This window comes from Chiloscyllium plagiosum, chromosome 16 (assembly GCF_004010195.1).
Source record: "Chiloscyllium plagiosum isolate BGI_BamShark_2017 chromosome 16, ASM401019v2, whole genome shotgun sequence".
Classification (NCBI taxonomy): Eukaryota; Metazoa; Chordata; class Chondrichthyes; order Orectolobiformes; family Hemiscylliidae; genus Chiloscyllium; species Chiloscyllium plagiosum.
The window spans coordinates 41,421,645-41,443,039 of record NC_057725.1 but is presented as its reverse complement, the minus strand read 5'-3'; the positions used below and the strand labels follow the sequence as shown (position 1 = coordinate 41,443,039).

The 21,395-nt window shown below is 42.4% G+C and overlaps 1 protein-coding gene across 1 annotated transcript in view; it reads left to right on the top strand.

Moving 5' to 3' along the window:
• The window catches only part of lrp5 (low density lipoprotein receptor-related protein 5), a 180,143-nt gene that overhangs the window by 34,890 nt on the left and 123,858 nt on the right, over positions 1–21,395 (top strand). Inside the window, exon 3 of the mRNA XM_043705916.1 lies at positions 5,904–6,100. Within this exon, the coding sequence (XP_043561851.1) occupies positions 5,904–6,100 (197 nt within the window). The remainder of the gene's footprint in view (positions 1–5,903; positions 6,101–21,395) is intronic.

Below are 21,395 nucleotides of genomic sequence, written 5' to 3'. Positions count from 1 at the left end.
CTCTTTCTTTCTCTCTCTCTCTCTCTCCCTCTCTCCCTCTCTCCCTCTCTCCCTCTCTCCCTCTCTCCCTCTCTCTCATGTACATGTTCTCTCTCTCCCTCTTTATCAGGTTGAGGTCTGTTGTTCGGACCTACTCCAGAGCAATTTATTATGCATATGGATCATAACATCTTGATATAGTCTTGTACCAGTATCAGCTATTCCATAGCTTCATAAGTGAGCAAATGGCATAATGAAGCATGAATCAGAAATTTATTCACAGAGGTACTTGAATTAGAAAAGAACTAACAGGCTGTACTGGCCACTACAGCCTATGTGCACTGTAGTGTGAGAATCTGTGCTGGCAATGTTATTTTGTAAAATGTACTCCATAATATTTGATTAGAAAGATGTTCTTGTCTTGAGTGGAAATAAACATTATTGTGGTCTTGATTATTATGTTTTTCTAAGACCTACTTCTTAAATTTTATTTCAGCACATAACTGTAACAGTGTAGGCTTTGCTTGTTTGAAAGGTTGTTGCTTTTGAAACTACTTGAGATATTTCATAAATTATAGCCAGACTATTGTGGCTAACTTGACAGTCTTAAATAGATTTAAATTAGTTAGAAAATAAGTTTGAAATATGTGCTAGAATAAATAACCTAGGTGTTTAAAAATGTTTGGGAATTCAGGGCTGAAGTTTGTAGAAAGAAATGAGATGGGAGTAAAATCCAATATGTAAATGCCAGTGTGTGTAACAGACTGCGAGAGATGATAACTTCTTGAAAGAGATGAATGGCTCAGAAACTAATGGGGTGGCTAGCCAGAAGACCTATTAGGTTTTACTGCTGTTACTTGGCATGGTGGGTATTGTCCCAATGGCAGGTGGTGGAAGTTCTAATTAGCCATTAATTGACCCCTTGACAGTACTAAACGAACCATGGATAGGCAGAGATAAAATGTCTACTGGATGGATGGGATATGGTCAGGCTACTAATTTTATGAGAGTGCGACAGGTAATACATCAAACATAGAACATTACAGCCTGTACTGCGCTTAGGGAGAATATTGCAAACAGTCCCAAGACGGTGGAGCATGAGCCTTGGTTCAGGTGGGTACAATAGGAAATGGCTGTCAGGCTGGTGGAATTGCAAAGGTCACTGACCTTCACCCTGCAATGTTTCAGCCAGACCATGGCGAATCTGTGGGACACTTTGCCATGGAGTGCTGTGGAGGACACGTTATTGAGTAATTATCTCCATCTTAAATACAGGTTCTTGATTACTGAGGAGATCAAGGGATATAGGGAGAAGGCAGGAAAATAGGTAGAACATAGCACATTGCAGAGCAGTATAGGCTCTTCGGCCCTCGGTGTTGTACTGACCTGTAAAACCAATCTGAAGCCCATCTAACCTACACTATTCCATTTTTGTCCATATGTCTATCCAATGACCATTTAAATGCTCTTAAAATTGGCGAGTCTACTACTGTCACAGGTAGTACATTCCATGCCCCTACTACTCTGAGCAAAGACACCATTTCTGACATCTGTCCTATATCTATCACCACTCAATTTAAAGCTATGCCCCTTGTGCTAGCCATCCGAGGAAAATGGCTCTCACTGTCCACTCTATCTAACCCTCTGATTACCTTATATGACTCAATTAAGTCACCCCTCAACCACCTTCTCTCCAGCAAAAATGGCCTCAAGTCTCTCAGCCTTTCCTCATAAGACCTTCCCTCCATATCAGGCAATATCCTCATAAATCTCCTCTGGACCCTTTCCAAAGCTTTCTCATCCTTCCTGTAATTTTTAGATTAGATTAGATTACTTACAGTGTGGAAACAGGCCCTGCGGCCCAACAAGTCCACACTGCCCCACCAAAGCGCAACCCACCCATACCCCTACATTTACCCCTTACCTAACACTACGGGCAATTTAACATGGCCAATTCACCTGACCTGCACATCTTTGGACTGTGGGAGGAAACCGGAGCACCCGGAGGAAACCCACGCAGACACGGGGAGAATGTGCAAACTCCACACAGTCAGTCGTCTGAGGCAGGAGTTGAACCCGGGTCTCTGGCGCTGTGAGGCAGCAGTGCTAACCACTGTGCCACCGTGCCGCCCACGAATGCAGTGACCAGAACTGTACGCAATACACCAAGTGCGGCTGCACCAGAGTCTTGTACAGCTGCAGCATGACCTCATGGTTCTGAAAATCAATCCCTGTCCCTGTCCTTGTCCCAGAAGCTAACACACTGTGTGCCTTCTTAACAACCCTATCAACTTTCAGGGATCTATGTATATGGATACCGAGAGCGCTCAGTTCATCTACGCTACCAAGAATCTTACCATTAGCCTAGTATTCTGCATTCCTGTTGCTCCTTCCAAAGTGAATCACCTCACACTTTTCCACATTAAACTCCATTTGCGACCTCTCAACCCAGCTCTGCAGCTTATCTATATCCCTCTGTAACCTACAACATCCTTCTGCAGTATCCACAACTCTACCAACTTTACTGTCATCTGCAAATTTACCAACCCATCCTTCTATGCCCTCATCCTGGTCATTTATAAAAATGCTGAAAATGTGTTGCTGGAAAAGCGCAGCAGGTCAGGCAGCATCCAAGGAACAGGAGAATCGACGTTTCGGGCATAAGCCCTTCGTCGATTCTCCTGTTCCTTGGATGCTGCCTGACCTGCTGCACTTTTCCAGCAACACATTTTCAGCTCTGATCTCCAGCATCTGCAGCCCTCACTTTCTCTCATTTATAAAAATGACCAACAGCAGTGGACCCAAAACAGATTCTTGTGGTAGACCACTAATAACTGAACTCCAGGATAAACCTTTCCCATCAATCACCACCCTCTGTCTTCTTTCAGTTTGCCAATTTCTGATCCAAACTACAAAATCACCCTCCATCCAATACCTCCATATTTTGTGCAGTAGCCTACTGTGGGGAACCTTATCAAATGCTTTACTGAAATCCATATACACCACATCAACCACTTTACTCTCATCCACCTGTTGGTAACTTCTCAAAGAATTCAATAATGTTTGTGAGGCATAACCTACCCTTCACAAAACCATGTTGACTATCGCAAATCAACGTATTCCTTTCTAGATGATTATAAATCTTTATAACCTTTTCCAGCACTTTAACCACAACCGAAGTAAGGCTCACAGGTCTATAGTCACCATGGTTGTCTCTACTCCCCTTCTTGAACAAGGGAACAACATTTGCTAACCTTCAGTCTTCAGGCACTATTTCTGTAGACAATAATGACATAAAGATCAAAGCCAAAGGCTCAGCAATCTCTTACCTGGCTTCCCAGAGAATCCTAGGATAAATCCTATCCAGCTCGGGGGACTTAAGTATTTTTACACTTTCCAGAATTGCTAACACCTTATGAACCTCAATTTCATCTTGTCTAGTAGCCTGTATCTCAGTATTCACCTCGCCAACATTGTCTTTTTCCAGTGTGAATACTGACGAAAAATATTCATTTAACGCTTCCCTTATCACCTCTGGCTCAACGCACAACTTCCCACGACAATCCTTAATTGGCCCTAATCTTACTCTAATTATTCTTTTATTCCTGATATATCTATAGAAAGCATTAGGGTTTTCCTAGATCCTATCTACCAATGACTTCTCATGTCCCCTCCTGGCTCTTCTTAACTCTTTCTTTAGGTCTTTCCTGGCTAACCTGTAATTCTCAACCATCCCAATTGAGCCTTCACATCTCAGCCTAACATGCACCATCTTTTTCCGCTTGACAGATTTAACTTCCTTCGTAAACCACAGTTCCTGTGCTCAACAACTTCCTCCATGCCTGACCAGTACGTACTTATCAAGGAACAGCAGTAGCTGTTCCTTGAGTAATCTCCACATTTCAATTGTGCCCATTGCCTGCAGTTTCCTTCCCCACCCTACGCATCCTAAATCTTGCCTAATCGCATCATAATTGCCTTTCCCCCAGCTGCAATTCTGGTCCTGTGGTATATGCCTATCCGTTTCCGTTGCTAAAGATTTGAGAAACCGAACAGCTGTGATCAAATGGCAGAGCAGACACAATGGACTGAATGGCCTAATTCTCTTCCTCTATCTTATGGTCGATTTAGAGGGGCAAACTTTCTACTCATTGGAATCATACCTGGCAGGCAGGAAGATAGTTGTGATTATTGCAGGTCAATTATCTGAGTTCCAGGGCATGTTTATAGGAGTTATGCAGGGTAGTGTCCTATGTCAATCATCTTTAGCTGCTTCATCAATGATACCTCTCCATGAAATGGGAATGTCTGCTGATGATTGCACAATGTTCAGTGTCATTTGTGACTCTTCAGACACTGAAGCAGTCCCTGAGAGATGACCTGAGACGTTTATAAAATCAAGAGGGCCATGGAAAAGATGAATAGCCAAGGTCTATTTCCCAGGGTAGGGGAGTACAAAACCAGATGACATAGGTTTAAGGTTAGAGCAGAGAAATTTAAAATGGCTCTGAGCGGTAACTTTTTCACATAGAGCATAGTGTTTGTATGGAACGAGCTGCCAGAGAAAGTGGGGGAGGCTGGTACAATTACAACAATTAAAAGGCATCTGGATGAGTACATGAATAGAAACGGCTCAGATGGATACATGTTAAATGCTGGCAAATAGGATGATGTCAGATTGGGATATTTGATTGGCACAGAAGAGTTGGGCTGAAGGGCCTGTTTCTGTGCTGTATGACTGTGTGTTCAAATGCAAGATTTGGACAATATCCAGGCTTGGGCTAACAAGTGACAAATGACATTCATACAACACAAATGCCAAGTAATGACCATTGCCAATAAGAGACTGTCCCTTGACATTCAGTGGTGTTAGCATGACTGAATCTCCCACCTTAAAAATCCTGGTGGTTCTTATTGACCAGAAACTCAGCTGGATATGCCACATAAGCACAGTGGCTACAAGAGCAGGTCAGAAGCTAGGAATACTACTGCAAGTAATTTACCTCCTTCTGACTCCCTAAAGTTTGTTTATCATCTACAGGACACAAGTCAGCAGTGTGATGGAATACTCCCCACCTGCCTGGATGGGTGCAGCTCCAACACCATCCAGGACAAAGCAGCCCATTTGATTGGCACCACATCCATAAACTTTGATTCCTTCCACCATCAGTGCTCAGTAGCAGCAGTGTGTACTATCTACAAGATGCACTGCATAAATTCACAAAGACTCCTTAGACAGCACCCCTTCCAAATTTATGACCACTTCCATCTAGAAGGACAAGGGCAGCCGATACATGGGAACATCACCTGCAAGTTCCCCTCCAAGCACTCACCAGCCGACTTGGAAATGTATCACTGTTCCTTCATTGGGTCAAAATCCTGAAATTTCCTCCCTAAGGGCATTGTGGGTACTGCAGTTGACATAGACTGCACTAGTGGAAGAAGACCATTCGCACTACCTTCTCAATGGCAACTAGGGATAGGCAATAAATTCTGGCCAGCCAGTGATGCGCACATCCATATATATATAAAATCCCTTCATTGTCTCCCTTTCCTTTTCCAAGCTACCTGTTCAAATCCACATACCTGTTTCTTCAATTCTAGGTTACAGTCTCTTGCTCAAGCCTTTAGCTACATCTCAAAATGTTCTTTGGCAGACTCCCAAAATAACAAATACTTGCTATACCCCTTCATGATTTACTTCTTTACTCCTGCCTTCCTGATACCCCCCTCCCCGCCGGCCCCCAATCTAGCTTGGTTGTCCTTAATCCTCTGTAAAATACTCTGAAGTGTTCTTCTATGTGTCAGCTGATGTTGAAATGCAGCTTATTTTTCTGGTTGAGCAAGAAGGATTGTGTATGATCTCAATGCCTTTTTTTTTCCCCCCTTTAATGGATTTGTTTTCTTGTTTGTCCTTTTAACAGGCAAGAGGTTGTGCAAGGTACTCTGACTCATCCATTTGCCCTGACATTGTTTGGTGAAACCTTATACTGGACAGATTGGCAAACCCGCTCAATCCATGCTTGCAACAAGAGGACTGGGGCAAACAAACGGGACATACTTGTCAGTATTTACTCTCCCATGGATATCCAGGTTTACAGTCAAGAGAGACAACCACACAGTAAGTTTGAGGATGGAGGTTAAGAGTAAAATTACAATATCAACCTTTTTTTTAATAATATTTTGATCAAGTTCAATGTATAAGATCAAACAAGGAAAACAATTTATTACTAAATTTATCCATTTCTTACACAGGGCACTTACCCTCTTAAACTTTTAAGAAAATCAAATCGAGAATCTTGATATCTTGATACAGTCACATGCATATTAATGAAACCCTGCTCCAAACAAATTAGAGAAAATGTCTTAAATGGGTTAAAGTATGGCTGTCAAATTTTAATTTTAGTTGTCATGTAATGGTATATTTGTTGAATCTAAATATCTTCATATTTAACTTCTATCCAATGAATGGAATACAATTATTCTTTACTTAATACTGAATTCCAGAAAAGGACAACTTCAAATGAAATAACATGATTTTCCCATTACAACCAGTGTTAAAGCTGTAGTCAGGTTCTGTCACTGTCACAAAAGAAAATTATAAACTATTATGGGCTGTATTTTCAATTTATTTTGGCGTGTAAGTTTCAGGACTTTAATGGCAGGTGCCCTATCATGGCTTATGGTAACTTTTCTTACATTGTCTTTTGCTTTTCACCTCACTAATTATACAACCAGCCTCTTTATTGTTTCTCGCACAGTCCTGACAGGAAAGGCAAAATTCTGTGACCTTCCATAAAAACTACTGGAACCATGTTTAATACCCAAGTGCATCCCATTTCAGATGCTGCAAGCCAGGAATTGTCACCTTGGGAAACTGAAATGTTTCAGAATGAGAAGCTGGCACTCTGCTTTTCAGAAGGGATCTGGAGGTCCTGGTGGGCAAGGGGGTCAAAAGGAGGACTGAACAGACCTTGACATGGATGTGCTGCTGTTGGACTGGAATGGATAAGGTCAGAAGTCACATGACACCAGGTTATAGTCCAACAGGTTTATTTGAAATTACAAGCTTTCAGAACCCTGCACCTTTGTCACTTTGCCTTATGAAGGAGCAGCATGCTGAAAGCTTGTGATTTCAAATAAACAGGGGATGAAACGTCTGCAACACAAATTCCCAGCTCGGTGAACAGAACCACAACGAGCACCCGAGCTACAAATCTTCTCACAAACTTTGATCAAATAAACCTATTGAACTATAACCTGGTGTCGTCGTGTGAATTCTGACCTTACCTTACAGAACGCCAGAGGACACTTGAACTAGGCAGAGATTTAGTGTTGTGCTGTCTCCACAGTAAGATGGAATGCACTACAGTGTCAGAAACTGTTCAGTGATCTTCTGTGCTCTGCGCCGGTAAGCCCCACCATCTTTTCTCTGCTACTTCACACTCAGTCTATTCTTCCACTCCACACAAACCTCATCCATGCTCGTGTGCTAACAGTCATACTGCTCTGCACAGCATCTCCACCTGATTGCTCCACAACTACTAACTCTACTTGTCCTCTGGTTAAATATCGATGCAATCTGCCAAGATTGTGAGGCTCCAAGTCAGTGTGAGTCAAGATTTGAGTGGCGCTGGAAAAGCACAGCAGGTCAGGCAGCATCTGAGGGGCAGGAAAATCGACATTTCGGTCTCCAAGTCCATGTGACCTGAGTGAGCATTACAAATTAAGCCAAAAGGCATAAGACGTTTGTGTGGATGCATGAGTTGACTGTTAATCCATGTACACAAAGTGATCTGGCAGGAGCATATGAGTCAAATGTATCTCTGAGCTCCAAAGTGAAGGCCAGAAGGGCTGAAATAGATTCTGAATTGATCTGAAATTAACCCTTATAAAATGATGAGGCAAATGATTTTCTGAAATGATTTTGATAGATGAATGCTGGAAGAGGATATTATCTATTGAGCATTCAAAGACATGTCAGTGAAGCAAGTGGTGAGCTGCATTCTCTGGATAACTGCTCAGGAATTGTCGTTTAATTTCTAGCAGAAGGAGGAATCGCGAGCTGTATATAAATGAGATAGGGTTGACTACTAATGAGATATAAATATGTCACCGCTTATTAATGATATTCAGAACTCTTCATTGAAAACTTCAGGGGAAAACTGAACTTCATTTATTGATGTTGAGATTCAGATTTTTTTTAGATCTCGCCATATTTTCTCACATTTCTTGCCATTGCCCAGACTGCTTGAGGGCATGGAAAATTCCAGGCTATTACTGTCAGTTTAAAATGATTGCTATTGTTAAATTACACTATATTTGCAAATTAATAAATTTTAAAATATTAAAAGAAATATGCTAACTCTCTCTTTCTACTTATCCTGTTGTCAGTCATGCTCCTTGCCATCCTTGTTCACCGCCTCTTCCACCTTTTAGCATTTTTGATCGACTTTTCTGCTTCCCACTCCCAAACTATCACAATGAGACAGGTTCTGAAGAGAAGTCGAGACAAGCAGGAAGCAACCTGTGAGCTGAGAGCAGCTTGGAATTTTGAGGCCACAGATGTAAGCTGCAAGCTGGAGAGGCAGAGGTTGGGAGTGTGGCAGGGTCAGTGAGCGAGGAGTGTCTGGACCAAGGACCCCACACCTCTGAGGTCACAGCTAACTTGAAGCAACATCAATGCAACCTCACAAAACCAAGCATGAACACTGACCCCATTAAAAGCATATCAGTTAAGATGAACAGGAGACCAATAATCAGAGGGTTGGCCTATATGTCACTTTGCATCCATCCCCTGGCAGACCCTGATGGCCAACCTTCCAAGACCATACGACATAGGAACAGTTAGACCATTTGGCCCATCAAGCCTGCTCCTTCATTCAATCATGGCTGATCAATTTCTCAACTCTATTCATTTGCCTTCCCCCTTTCACCTTTCATTCCCATACTAATCCTTTATATCTGTCTTAAATACACCCAATGACTTGGACTCCACAGCCCTCATTGGCAATGAGTTCCACAGCTTCACCACCCTCAGGTTGAAGAAATTACTCGTCATCTGCATTATAAAAGTTGTCTCTTCATCCTGAGGCTGTGCACAAGGGTCTTTGCCTCTCCTACTAGTGGAAACATCTTTGAGTCTGCATACTGGCCACAACTACAGTGGCTTGCCAGCCTGGATCCTGAAGAAAATTTTAACCGTTTGACTGAGGTTTGGTTTTGTTTTGGGATTTTGCTTTGGGCTGACATGGAATCCATCTGTTCAGGATATATCCTGAGTGTGGCAATACAATTGCCTTCACTCAAGTGATTTCCCAAACTCAGTTGGACTGGCGAGGGTCTCCACTTCCATTATAATACCTGCAACTCATGTCCCACTTGTTTCATTTTCTGATTGTAAAGCCAGTTGTAGTGCCTATTTAAAATCAAGTTGGGCTGCGGCTAGTAGGCACTTTTGCATGGTTACATCATTAATCCCACATACCAACTGGTTTCTTAGCATCTCATTAAGGGTTAAACCAAAGTCACATGCCTCTGCCAGTCATTTTAATCTAGTCAAAAATCTCAAAATGGATTCCCCTGCTTGCCAAGTAAAAATGATAGCATCTCAGAATTAGAGGAGGCTTGGGGTCATAATATTCCGTAACTAAATCCATCAATTCTTGAAAGGATTTAGTATCTAGTGGTCAGGCAAAGTTAGTTTCCAAATAACTGAAAATGACACGTTCTTTCCTCCAGTCTTCAGCAAGGTCGAACAAGTCAAGTTTTCTAAATAGCGGCATGATGCCTAAAATGCTTATGCCAACTCAAAGATGACTGTTTTGAGTGGGTATTTTCAGGAACGTGCTTCACTCTCATCGCCACTGAAATAACTCCACAGTGGCTGGTATGTCATCACCAGGTCACCCTTTATATCCAAGTGGAAAGTCATTGATGGTGTTCTAGCTCCTTCAGAGCCAGTTCTGAGTGTAAGAATGTCTCACGTAGAGATGTACAGCACGGAAACAAACCCTTCAAGTCCAACTCATCTATGCCAACCAGATATTCAGTACTTGGGCAATATTCCTCCAAACCCTTCCTATTTGTATACCCATCCCAGATGCCTTTTAAATGCTGTAATTGTACCAGCCTCCACGACTTCCTCTGGCAGTTCATTCCATACATGCACCACCTTCTGCATGAAAAAGTTGCCCCTTAGGTCCCTTTCAATTCTTTCCCCTCTCACCTTAAACCTATACCCTCTAGTTCTGGACTCTCCCAGCGCAGGGAAGACAGCTTATCTGCGTATCCTGTCAATGCCCCTCATGGTTTTTTGTCAGCCAAGTCTCCTTGATTGGACCAAATTAACAGCCCCAATCAAGGAACTCATATTCTATGAGGCCCACTTGGCTGACCTCATTAGAATCACTTTGCACACCATTGTCCCTGCCAATTTCAAACTGTGCTACCAAATCATTTACGTTGTTTTGTATACAATATGCATTTACGTACAACACCCTCAAGCCTATGTTGATTTGTTTCCCCTTACCTGCTGTGTCTGAAGTTAGATTCCTGCCCCTTTCCATGCTCTTTGTCTTAATACTTGTGCTCGAATCTCTATTAACTTCTCCTGAGTTCCCTCCCCCTTTAACTTTTTTTTTCCAAAGTTTGCCATGTAACTGAACAACCCCACCCCGCAGCTATTTACTTTAAAGCCCTATCCACAGCCTTAGTTATATGATTAGCCAGGACCATGGTCCCAAATGATTCGGGTGCAGTCTATCCCAGCAGAAAAGCTCTCTCCTTCCCCAGTACTGGTGCCAATGTCCCATGAACTCAAACCCATTTCTCCCACACCATCATTGAGCTACGTGTTTGCCTCTTTTTAATCTTCTTGACTCTGTGCCAATTTGCTTGTGGGTCATGTGGCAATCTGGAGATTTTTACTTTTTTGGTTCTTTTTAATTTTGTCTGTAACTGCTCATGTTCCCTCAGCAGAACCTCTTTTGTCATTGGTATCAACATGGACCATAACGACTCGATCCTTCCCCTCCCACTCCAAGTTCCTCTGCAGCTCAGATGAGATATTCTGAACCTGGGCACTCGGCAGGTAACACAACCAGGATTGGGAGTACTCAATGCTATAGGGAACAGTGTCTATTCCCTGAATGTACTCTACCAGATTACAGCTACATTTCTCTTTTCTCCCCACTCTTGAAGGGCTCCCTGTACCATGGTGCGATGGTTAATTTGTTCATCCTTACCAACGAATGAAGTTGCAGTTTTTTCTGTGATGTCACTCAGCAAGCAGCCTTTCAGACTTTCTACAGTCACTGTCCAGCAATTGTGGTCATTTGTTTCCAAAATTTTCAAACTTGCTTCTATTGTCTCTCTAGCCTGGCTGATATCCTTAACTGGACAGTGATTTTCACATCGAACCACTAATTGGCTAATTGCCAAATGATGTCACTGTCAGGTGACAACTCCTGTCTTAGATTGGGATCTTGATCCAAAGCTATTTGCTTTTGAATATGACTTTGAGAAAAATCTTGCTGGCACGGTTTTTTTTTTGCAATTCTTCCAGCAGTCTGAATTTTGCTAAACAATATAAATGGCCTTCACAATATTGGATCACCAATATAGGCAAAATATAGAAAATCCTGTTGTGATTGAAAAAGTCTTAAAGGAAGAACCATTTCTAGCAGCTTTTTTCCTTCGAGATCGGTGCAGTAAAGGCTTCAATCCTGCGACTATTAATGGTGTTGTACCATTGCTTCCTTTGTAAAATGTCTTCCTGATGCTCTGTGAAACATTGACTCCAAAATGTCAGATTCTATTAGATACCAAAAAGCCTGATTCTAATGGGGCTAAATGTCATCATGTCATGACTCGGAAATATACAGACTCAGTGGGGTTTCTTATAGCAGCTTTTGCAGAACATCTGCTGCATTTGCTATGTCTCTGCTCAGTCACAGTACTTGTTTCCTGAGTTAAATATGTTGGGGACACGACTTGAGTTTGGAATTATGGCTTCAGAATCCGGCTGTCATTGGTTATTTTGTAATTTTTCTATCTCCATCTGATATTTTTTTTTTCTTAATTTATGGGGAGCATCAGTGAATTGGATTTAAAAGAAACCACAGAATCTCTAGATTTTTCAACAAAACAAAGGTGAATAAGATTGAAGGGAATGAGATTTACGAACAATAAAATGTGCTAAACCTAAGTTGAGCTGAAAAAGCCTTAAAATATGCTCACTTTGCAATAATGTGCAAAAGATAAAACATGTACTGTACCCTAATACATGCTCCTGCCCCATAAAAGCATTGAGCTGTTTGGACAATACATTTGAGACGACGGTCAAATACTAAATATCTTTACTGATTCTGGGGCCAGAAGTTGGCTTTCTTACCTTCCTGCTTTTTCCAATCTCAAGTGAAGTGATATATATCATTTTATTTTAAAAAGTCTAAAGAACAGTAAACGTACCTTTTTCTGAATTGGAAATAAACAGCTGCTGAGTCTGGATATCTTGTTCCAGATTTACTGAGCAGTGGTGATTACACTGAGACTGCCACTCTGCTCTTTTTAAACATTGAGAGAGCTCTACATCTCTGACCGGGAATTCTGATTAGGGCTCTTTCAGAAATGCAGAGCTGTAATTTAAGTCTGATAGATCCCTCATAGTGCATGATAGTCGGGAATACAATTACCTCCCTTTCTCACAGCAGTCACTCACCATATTCCGTGAGTTAAAGGTCCAGCGTCCTAGCCATTTTACCCATGCCTGTGAAAAGTACATACGTGAGATAGATATGAGGTTAGAGTGTGGGTTGGATAGGGGAGTAGGGTGCAAGGTGCTAGGTGGGAAGGGAGAATTATCTTGCAAGGTTTGTGAAGGTTTGTAGCTCAGGTTGAGGTTTAGGATGTAGGTTTGCTCGCTGAGCTGTAGGCTTGCTATCCAGACGTTTCATTACCTGGCTAGGTAACATCATCAGTGGCGACCTCCAAGTGAAGCGAAGCTGTTGTCTCCTGCTTTCTATTTCTATCTTTCTCCTGGATGGGTTTCCTGGGGTTTGTGGTGATGTCATTTCCTGTTTATTTTCTGAGGGGTTGATAGATGGCATCTAGATCTATGCGTTTGTTTGTGGCATTGTGGTTGGAGTGCCAGGCCTCTAGTATTGTCTTGATTAGGAGTTCTGTTGGGTGTGAGGTCTGATAGTAAGGGGGAGTTGCATCTTGGGCATAGAGTGTGTGTCAGGGTCTCGGGGAAGTGCTCGGTGGGTTGTTTATGCTAATTTGGGGGTCAGTTGAATACCTATAATTGAGTTTGACTAGTATTTAATAGCCTAATTTTTGCTAAGTAAATCATTACTTAACTGCAGCGGAACCTTCCAGGTTCTCTGATTTAAATGAATATGTTAAGAGGGTTGCTAGCGAGGAAGCACCTCAGCGGAAACTTCAGTTTTCCAGGTAGTTCCCCTGACTTCTGCGACAGCAAGGATTCTGGAGGGTCTCCATGCTCGACATGTATGCAGAAATGACTGCTCATTGGAAAGTCCAGGCACACATGTCACTGTACAAAATGGTAGCTTTCAGAATTTGAAGTGTGTTATGGAGAACAGCTGGCATTGTTTCTTTAACTAGGTGAGGGGATTGCAACATTCATAGATGTAACACTGAAGAAAAGGTAATTTAAGGTAATGTCCATGATGGCACAAATTTGCAAGTTCCATACTTGTTTGTTTGTGGTATTTTCAAAGGTAAGTGCCAGAGGCTATAAGTTGTTTTCTTTGTACCTTTTATTGCCCACACCCAGTAAAAAAAAATTAATATGACGTATGGGAAAAAAAACCTTTGCAAAAATTGTTTATTTTCTTTTCATGTTGCTACCCAGTAATTTAGTTTTTTATGACATGCTGAAGAATAGGAGTTTGCCTCCCGGAAAAAATAAATGGCTCGTTTGACTAGTATAACTACCAGTGTGGCAGGATTGCTGTTGGAATCATTCATCAAGGCCCTGTGGTTCCTGCAGGCGAGCTTGTTGATTTAAGAATGACTCAGAGCAATAGGGTTCAAAGTAACTTTAATCAAATTGCTGTGAATGTGCTGGTGTGCCCCTCAGAGGACATGTCTGTAAACCTGAAGAAGTGTGAAGAAGAAACAAGTACAACAATCTTAAAAATCTGTAGAGAAACAAATACAGAGAATCAGAATGGATTGTCAGATGCATGAGTTACCAGCAGTCCTGCATTTCAAGTGCATATTTTGTATTGGTTACGTACTCCGCATTCCTTTCAGCTTACCGAATGCCTTCTCTAGCTTGTAGTTTCTACTTCAGTAGCAATGAAAATATATAACATATCAAGACCCACTGGCACCAGCTTAAATACCTTTACATTTTCCTGGAACAACATGGCTAATTTCCTCTTCCACAATCATTTTCCTCCTTCAGAACCTCTAAACAAAAATAACTGCAACAGAGTTTGCTATATTTCTAGTTGTTAAAATAAATCAGCTAAACTTAAGCAGCAAATGTTAAATCATTCAACAAATGTTTTGGAATGCTTCATGCAATATTAAGAGCATTTAGTTAATTTATAAATTCTAAATTAGCTTTTCACTTAAACTCACCACATTTTGAATTATCTTGAGCTTATTTGAAAAAAAGGTTTGCATTTCCGTGTGACATCATTCATAACCTAAGATCATCCTGAAGTACTTTGGACACATTAATGTATTTTACGATATGCAGTCATGACTGTAATACAGGAAATTCAACTGCACGTTTGCATTCCCAAGCACACCCAATCAGCAATAACCAGGTATTTCAGAGACAAAAGTGAAATACTGTAGATGCTGGAAATTTAAAATTAAAATGCCTGATGCTGCAAATGCACAGCAAGTCCAGAGAGAGAAACCAAACAAAAGGTCAGAATCTTGTGAAGACAGTGGGGGTCTTGATCCTTGGTTGGAGAACCTGTAAGACCCCATGTTGCCACTTTCCAAGAAAGCTTGCTACATCTTATGCCCTCAAACACTTAACAGGTCAGTGATGTGCCATCCTCCACAATCAAGCATTGTCGAGGCAGAAGCCCTGCTTACTGAGAACTGCGAGACACTCAGTGACTCTCACTATCCTATACTCAGCAGCTGAACTGGATTAGCCATGTAGGTAATGTGGCTACAAAAACAGGCCACAGGCTAGGTATCCTGCAGAGTGTAACTTACCTCCTGACTCCTGTCATCTACTTGATACAAGCCAGAAGGTGGCTGAAGCACTCTCCACTTGCTTGGTTGAGTGCAGCTCCAATAACGCTAATGAACCTTGACACAATCGAGGATAAGGCAGCACACTTGACTGGTGCCATGTTCACAAACATTCACTCCCTCCACCACCAATACTGCACAACAGCAATGTGTACCATCTACAAGATGCAATTCAACACTTCTTAGACAAACCCACAACTACAACATAGAACATTACAGCGCAGTACAGGCCCTTCGGCCCTCGATGTTGTGGCGACCTGTCATACCGATCTTAAGCCTGTCTAACCTACACTATTCCATGTACGTCCATATGCTTGTCCAATGACGACTTAAATATACTTAAAGTTGGCGAATCTACTACCGTTGCAGGCAAAGCATTCCATACCCTTACTACTCTGAGTAAAGAAACTACCTCTGACATCTGTCCTATATCCATCACCCCTCAATTTAAAGCTTTGCCCCCTCATGCTCGCCGTCACCATTCTTGGAAAAAAGCTCTCCCTGTCCACCCTATCTAACCCTCTGATTATCTTATATGTCTCTATTAAGTCACCTCTCAACCTTCTTCTCTCCGACGAAAACAGCCTCAAATCCCTCAGCCTTTCCTCGTAAGACCTTCCCTCCATACCAGACAACTTCCTAGTAAATTTCCTCTGCATCCTTTCAAAAGCTTCCACATCCATCTTATAATGCGGTGACCAGAACTGTACACAATACTCCAAGTGCGGCCGCACCAGAGTTTTGTACAGCTGTGGCATAACCTCATGGTTCCGGAACTCGATCCCTCTATTAATAAAAGCTAAAACACTTTGTGCCTTCTTAACAACCCTGTCAACCTGGGTGCCAACTTTCAAGAATCTGTGTACCTGGACACCGAGATCTCTCTGCTCATCTACACTACCAAGAATCTTACCATTAGCCCAGTACTTTGCATTTCGGTTACTCCAACCAAAGTGAATCACCTCACACTTGTCCACATTAAACTCCATTTGCCACCTCTCAGCCCAGCTCTGCAGCTTACCTATGTCTCTCTGTAACCTACAACATCCTTCGTCACTATCCACAACTCCACCGACCTTAGTGTCATCTGCAAATTTACTAACCCATCCTTCTACACCCTCATCCAGGTCATTTATAAAAATGACGAACCGCAGTGGACGCAACACTGACCCTTGCAGTACACCACTGGTAACTGGACTCCAGGATGACCATTTCCCATCAACCACCACCCTCTGTCTTCTTTCAGCAAGCCAATTACTGATCCAAACTGCTATATCTCCCACAATCCCATTCCTCCGCATTTTGTACAATAGCCTACTATGGGGAACCTTATCGAACGCCTTGCTGAAATCCATATACACCACATTAACCGGCTTACTCTCATCTACCTCTTTGGTCACCTTCTCAAAGAACTCAATAAGGTTTGTGAGGCACGGCCTACCCTTCACAAAACCGTGCTGACTATCCCTAATCAAATTATTATTTTCTAGATGATTATAAATCTTATCTCTTTAACCTTTTCCAACACTTCACCAACAAATGAAGTAAGGCTCACTGCTCTATAATTACCAGGATTGTCTCTACTCCCCTTCTTAAACAGGGGAATCACATTTGCTATCCTCCAGTCTTCTGGCATTATTCCTGTAGACAATGACAATTTAAAGGTCAATGCCAAAGGCTCGGCAATCTTCTCCCTGGCTTCCCAGAGGATCCTAGGATAAATCCCATCCGGCCCAGGGGGCTTATCTATTTTCACACTCTGCAGGATTTCTAATACCTCCTCCTTGTGAACCTCAATCACACCTCGTCTAGTAGCCTGTATCTCAGTATTCTCCTTGACAACATTGTCATTTTCTAGAGTGAATACTGTCGAAAAATATTCATTTAGTACTTCCCCTATCTCCTCTGACTCCACACACAACTTCCCACTACTATCGTTGATTGGCCCTAATCTTACTCTTGTCATTCTTTTATTCCTTAAATACCTATAGAAAGCCTTAGGTTTTACTCTGATCCTATCCACCAACAACTTTTCATGTCTCCTCCTGGCTCTTCTGAGCTCTCTCTTTAGGTCTTTCCTGGCTACCTTGTAACCCTCAAGTGCCCTAACTGAGCCTTCACAGCTCATCCTAACATAAGCCGCCTTCTTCCTCTTGACCAGAGATTCCACTTCCTTCGTAAATCATGGCTCCCTCACTCTATAGCTTCCTCCCTGCCTGACAGGTGCATACTTATCTAGGACACACAGGAGCTTTTCCTTGAATAAGCTCCACATTTCTAATGTGTCTATCCCCTGCAGTTTCCTTCCCCATCCTATGCTTCCTAAATCTTGCCTAATCGCATCATAATTGCCTTTTCCCCAGCTGTAACTCTTGCCTAGTGGTATACTCCTATCGCTTTCTATCACTAAAGTAAACATAACAGAATTGTGATCGCTATTACCAAAGTGCTCACCTACTTCCAAGTCTAACACCTGGCCAGGCTCATTACCCAGTGCCAATCTAATGTGGCTTCGCCCCTTGTTGGCCTGTCTACATACTGTGTCAGGAAGCCCTCCTGCACACACTGGACAAAAACTGACCCATCTATAGTACTCATACTATAGTGTTCCCAGTCAATATTTGGAAAGTTGAAGTCCCCCATGACAACTACCCTGTCTCTCTCCCTCCTATCGAGAATCATCTTTGCTAACCTTTCCTCTACATCTCTGGAACTATTTGGAGGCCTACAGAAAACTCCCAACAGGGTGACCTCTCCTTTCCTGTTTCTAACTTCAGCCCATACTACCTCAGTTGACGAGTCCCCAAACATCCTTTCTGCAACTGTAATACTGTCCTTGACCAACAATGCCACACCTACCCCTCTTTTACCATCTTCTCTGTTCTTACTGAAACATCTAAATCCTGGAACCTGTAACAACCATTCCTGTCCCTGCTCTAACCATGTCTCCGAAATGGCCACAACATCGAAGTCCCAGGTACCAATCCATGCTGCAAGCTCACCCACCTTATTCCGGATGCTCCTGGCGTTCAAGTAGACACACTTCAAACCAACTTCCTGCTTGCTGGTGCCATCTTGTGTCCCTGAAACTTGATTTTGGACTCCCTACTCTCAACCTTTTCTATACTTGAACTACAATTTTGGTTCCCATCCCCCTGCTGGATTAGTTTAAACACACCCCAATAGCCTTAGTGAATTTCCTCCCCAGGATATTGGTACCCCTCTGGTTCAGATGAAGACCATCCTGCTTGTAGAGGTCCCACCTACCCCAGAAAGAGTCCCAATTATCTAAGAATCCAAAACCCTCCCTCCTGCACCATCCCTGTCGCCATGTGTTCAACTCCTCTCTCTCCCTATTCCTTGCCTCACTAGCACGTGGCACGGGCAATAAACCAGAGACAACAACTCTGTTCATCCTAGCTCTAAGCTTCCATCCTAGCTCCCTGAATTTCTGCCTTAATTCCCCCATCTCTCTTCCTACGTATGTCGTTGGTGCCTTTGTGGACCATGACTTGGGGCTGCTCCCCCTCCCCCTTAAGGATTCCAAAAACACGATCAGAGACAGCACTAACCCTGGCACCTGGGAGGCAACACACCAACCGTGAATCTCTCTTGTCCCTACAGAACCTCCTATCTGTCCCCCTAACTATGGAGTCCCCAGTGACTCCTGCTCTGCTCCTCTTCCCCTTTCCCTTCTGAGCAGCAGGGACAGACTCTGTGCCAGAGCCCTGTACCCTACTGCAAGAACAGTGGGTACAATGCCACCTAAATCTGCCTCTCCAAGCCACTCACCATCCTGCTTTGGAAATACATAAGTATTTTCAGTGTTTTTGCGACAAAAATCCAGGAACTCCCACAATGTTTTAGAGGGGGTCAAAAAGGCAGCTCACCTTCTCATGGGCAACTAGGGATGGACAATAAATAATACCCATATCCCATTGATGAATAAAGGAAAAATTACTCATCCTTTTTTGGTAATTTTGTAAAGCCTGGTTTAATTGGCTCCTTTTTGAAACATAAATTTATTTGGAACTGGAAGAAAGGTATCCACAAGAGAAGGCATGCTTTTTGAATTAACCTTATAGCGACCACCAAAGGGGTTGATGAAGAAAGGAGGGAAGCCAAGGGAAGTTCGTCCCTCCCAACACAGGAGCTAATGGTTTGGGATATCCCATTTTGGAACTGGATTAAAATTGAGGAACCTCAAGAGGTCTGCACATAACGCTACCATACACCTGGTTATATGACCTTTCATTTTTCATATCAGTGTCTTTAGTCTTTGATTCCCAAAAGTAGACACATTGCATAATGACACTCCTGTTGCTGGAATGTTCAATTATCATTTGAGACTAATCATTTTCTCTTTATTCTAGCTGGGCCAGCTTTTATTGTCCACCCCATGAAAGTTGTCCAAAATGTTAAACTAAGTATACTGTAAAATTAGGGCTAGTCTGTAGCACAGGTTCCATTTGTATAAACACTGAAGAGTTACTAGCTGTGATCAGAATGTGAAAGAAATGCTCCCTACTTCCACTTCTGAGTTTTCAGCAAAACTATAACCCGTGGTCAGTAGAAATACCTTCTGCAAATCTCCTCCTGTGGTTTTATCCAAGGAAATGCTCAGCATTCATGCTTGCCTAATAATTTCAACATTGTCTGGTGCTTAAATTGAATTGTGGCAAGACAAATGTGAATGTTAGAAGGAGATTCATATCTGCTTGCATCGTGTTTGAAAATGGATGATGTTTATATGCGTGTGTGTATATTTTATACACACACAAGTCATTTCAGGTTGCAGGGCAGGTTTGCAAAGTTTTTAATAAAGAACATTGGATCTTGTGTTTTATAAGTAGGGACAGAGTGCAAAAGCAATTGAGTAATGACAATCTCATAAGAAACTCTGGTTCAGCCTCAACTGGAACATCTTGTTTTCAGAAAGGGAATGATGACCTCTGAGAGAAAAGCAGAATGAAACTGGCTCCAGGGATGAGGAACTTCAGAAAATTGGATTGATTGGATATTCTTGGGTTGGTTTTCAAGGAGAGGAGGAGATTGAGAGGAGTTTTGATAGTGATGTCCAAGATCAAGTCTGGATAGGTTGGATAGGGAGAAACTGGTCTTGTCCGCAACAAGCAGGAGGGTCTGTAGCAGGTCACTGGAAATGTTGGTTGTATCAGGTGTTTGCATAATTGGCAGTCATGCAGATGTTTTCTACATTATACGAATATCCAAATTGCACGATGATGGATGGGACAATGACATGCACAAAAATGGGCCCAAATTCTGATGGCACAGCTCAGGTCACGACCTTTAACTCATCGTAAACTGAAGGACCAGCTGATTTAAATATAGATGGAAGCACAGGGTCTGAATCTAGCCTTATAGCTCAAGGATCCTGCTGTAAGAGAGGCACGCTGGATGAGCTTCACTGACATGGAGCACTGACAACAACCTCAAAGCAAACAGACAGATGGCAGGGGTCATAGCGAAGACCTTGTTGTCAATATCTAAGAATAATTTAAAACTCATGTAGCAATTTTTTACAACTTGACAATTCAGACTAGTAATTGCATCCAAGAAGGATACGTTGATCTGTGTGTGTGTGCGCGCGTGCACGTGTGCTCATTGTGAGAGAGAGAGAGAGAGAGAGATCATTGTGAGAGTATGATGGCAACCATGTTAGGGTATGCAAAATACAAGTAATACGGCCCCTGTTGTTCAAATGAGAACGGAGATGTACAACTGGTATGTCTTCACATTGCCATCCTTTCCAGCCAGCTCCCTCAGACACCTTTTGTCTTGAGAAACGTATGATCACACAATGCAGCCAATACCCTCAGACTGATGTCAGCTAGACTTCTGGTGTGAATGGCAAAATTCTCAAGATGCACTTGAGATAATACCAACTTGAAAATCATGCTTGGGTAACTTATGAAGGTTTGATGTTGATGAGTTAAGGTAAAAATTGGAAACCTCAAAGTCTTTCTGGCTCTCTCCCCATCTTTCTCTTTCCTTTCTTTCTTTCTTTTGCTCTTTCTCTTGTTCTCTCTCTGTTTCTCTTTCTCGCTCTTTCTCTTGCTTTTTCTCTCTCTTTCTCTTTCTCTCTGTCTCTCTCTCTCTCACGCTGTCTGTCTCTCTGTCTTTCTTTCTCTCTCTCTCTCTCT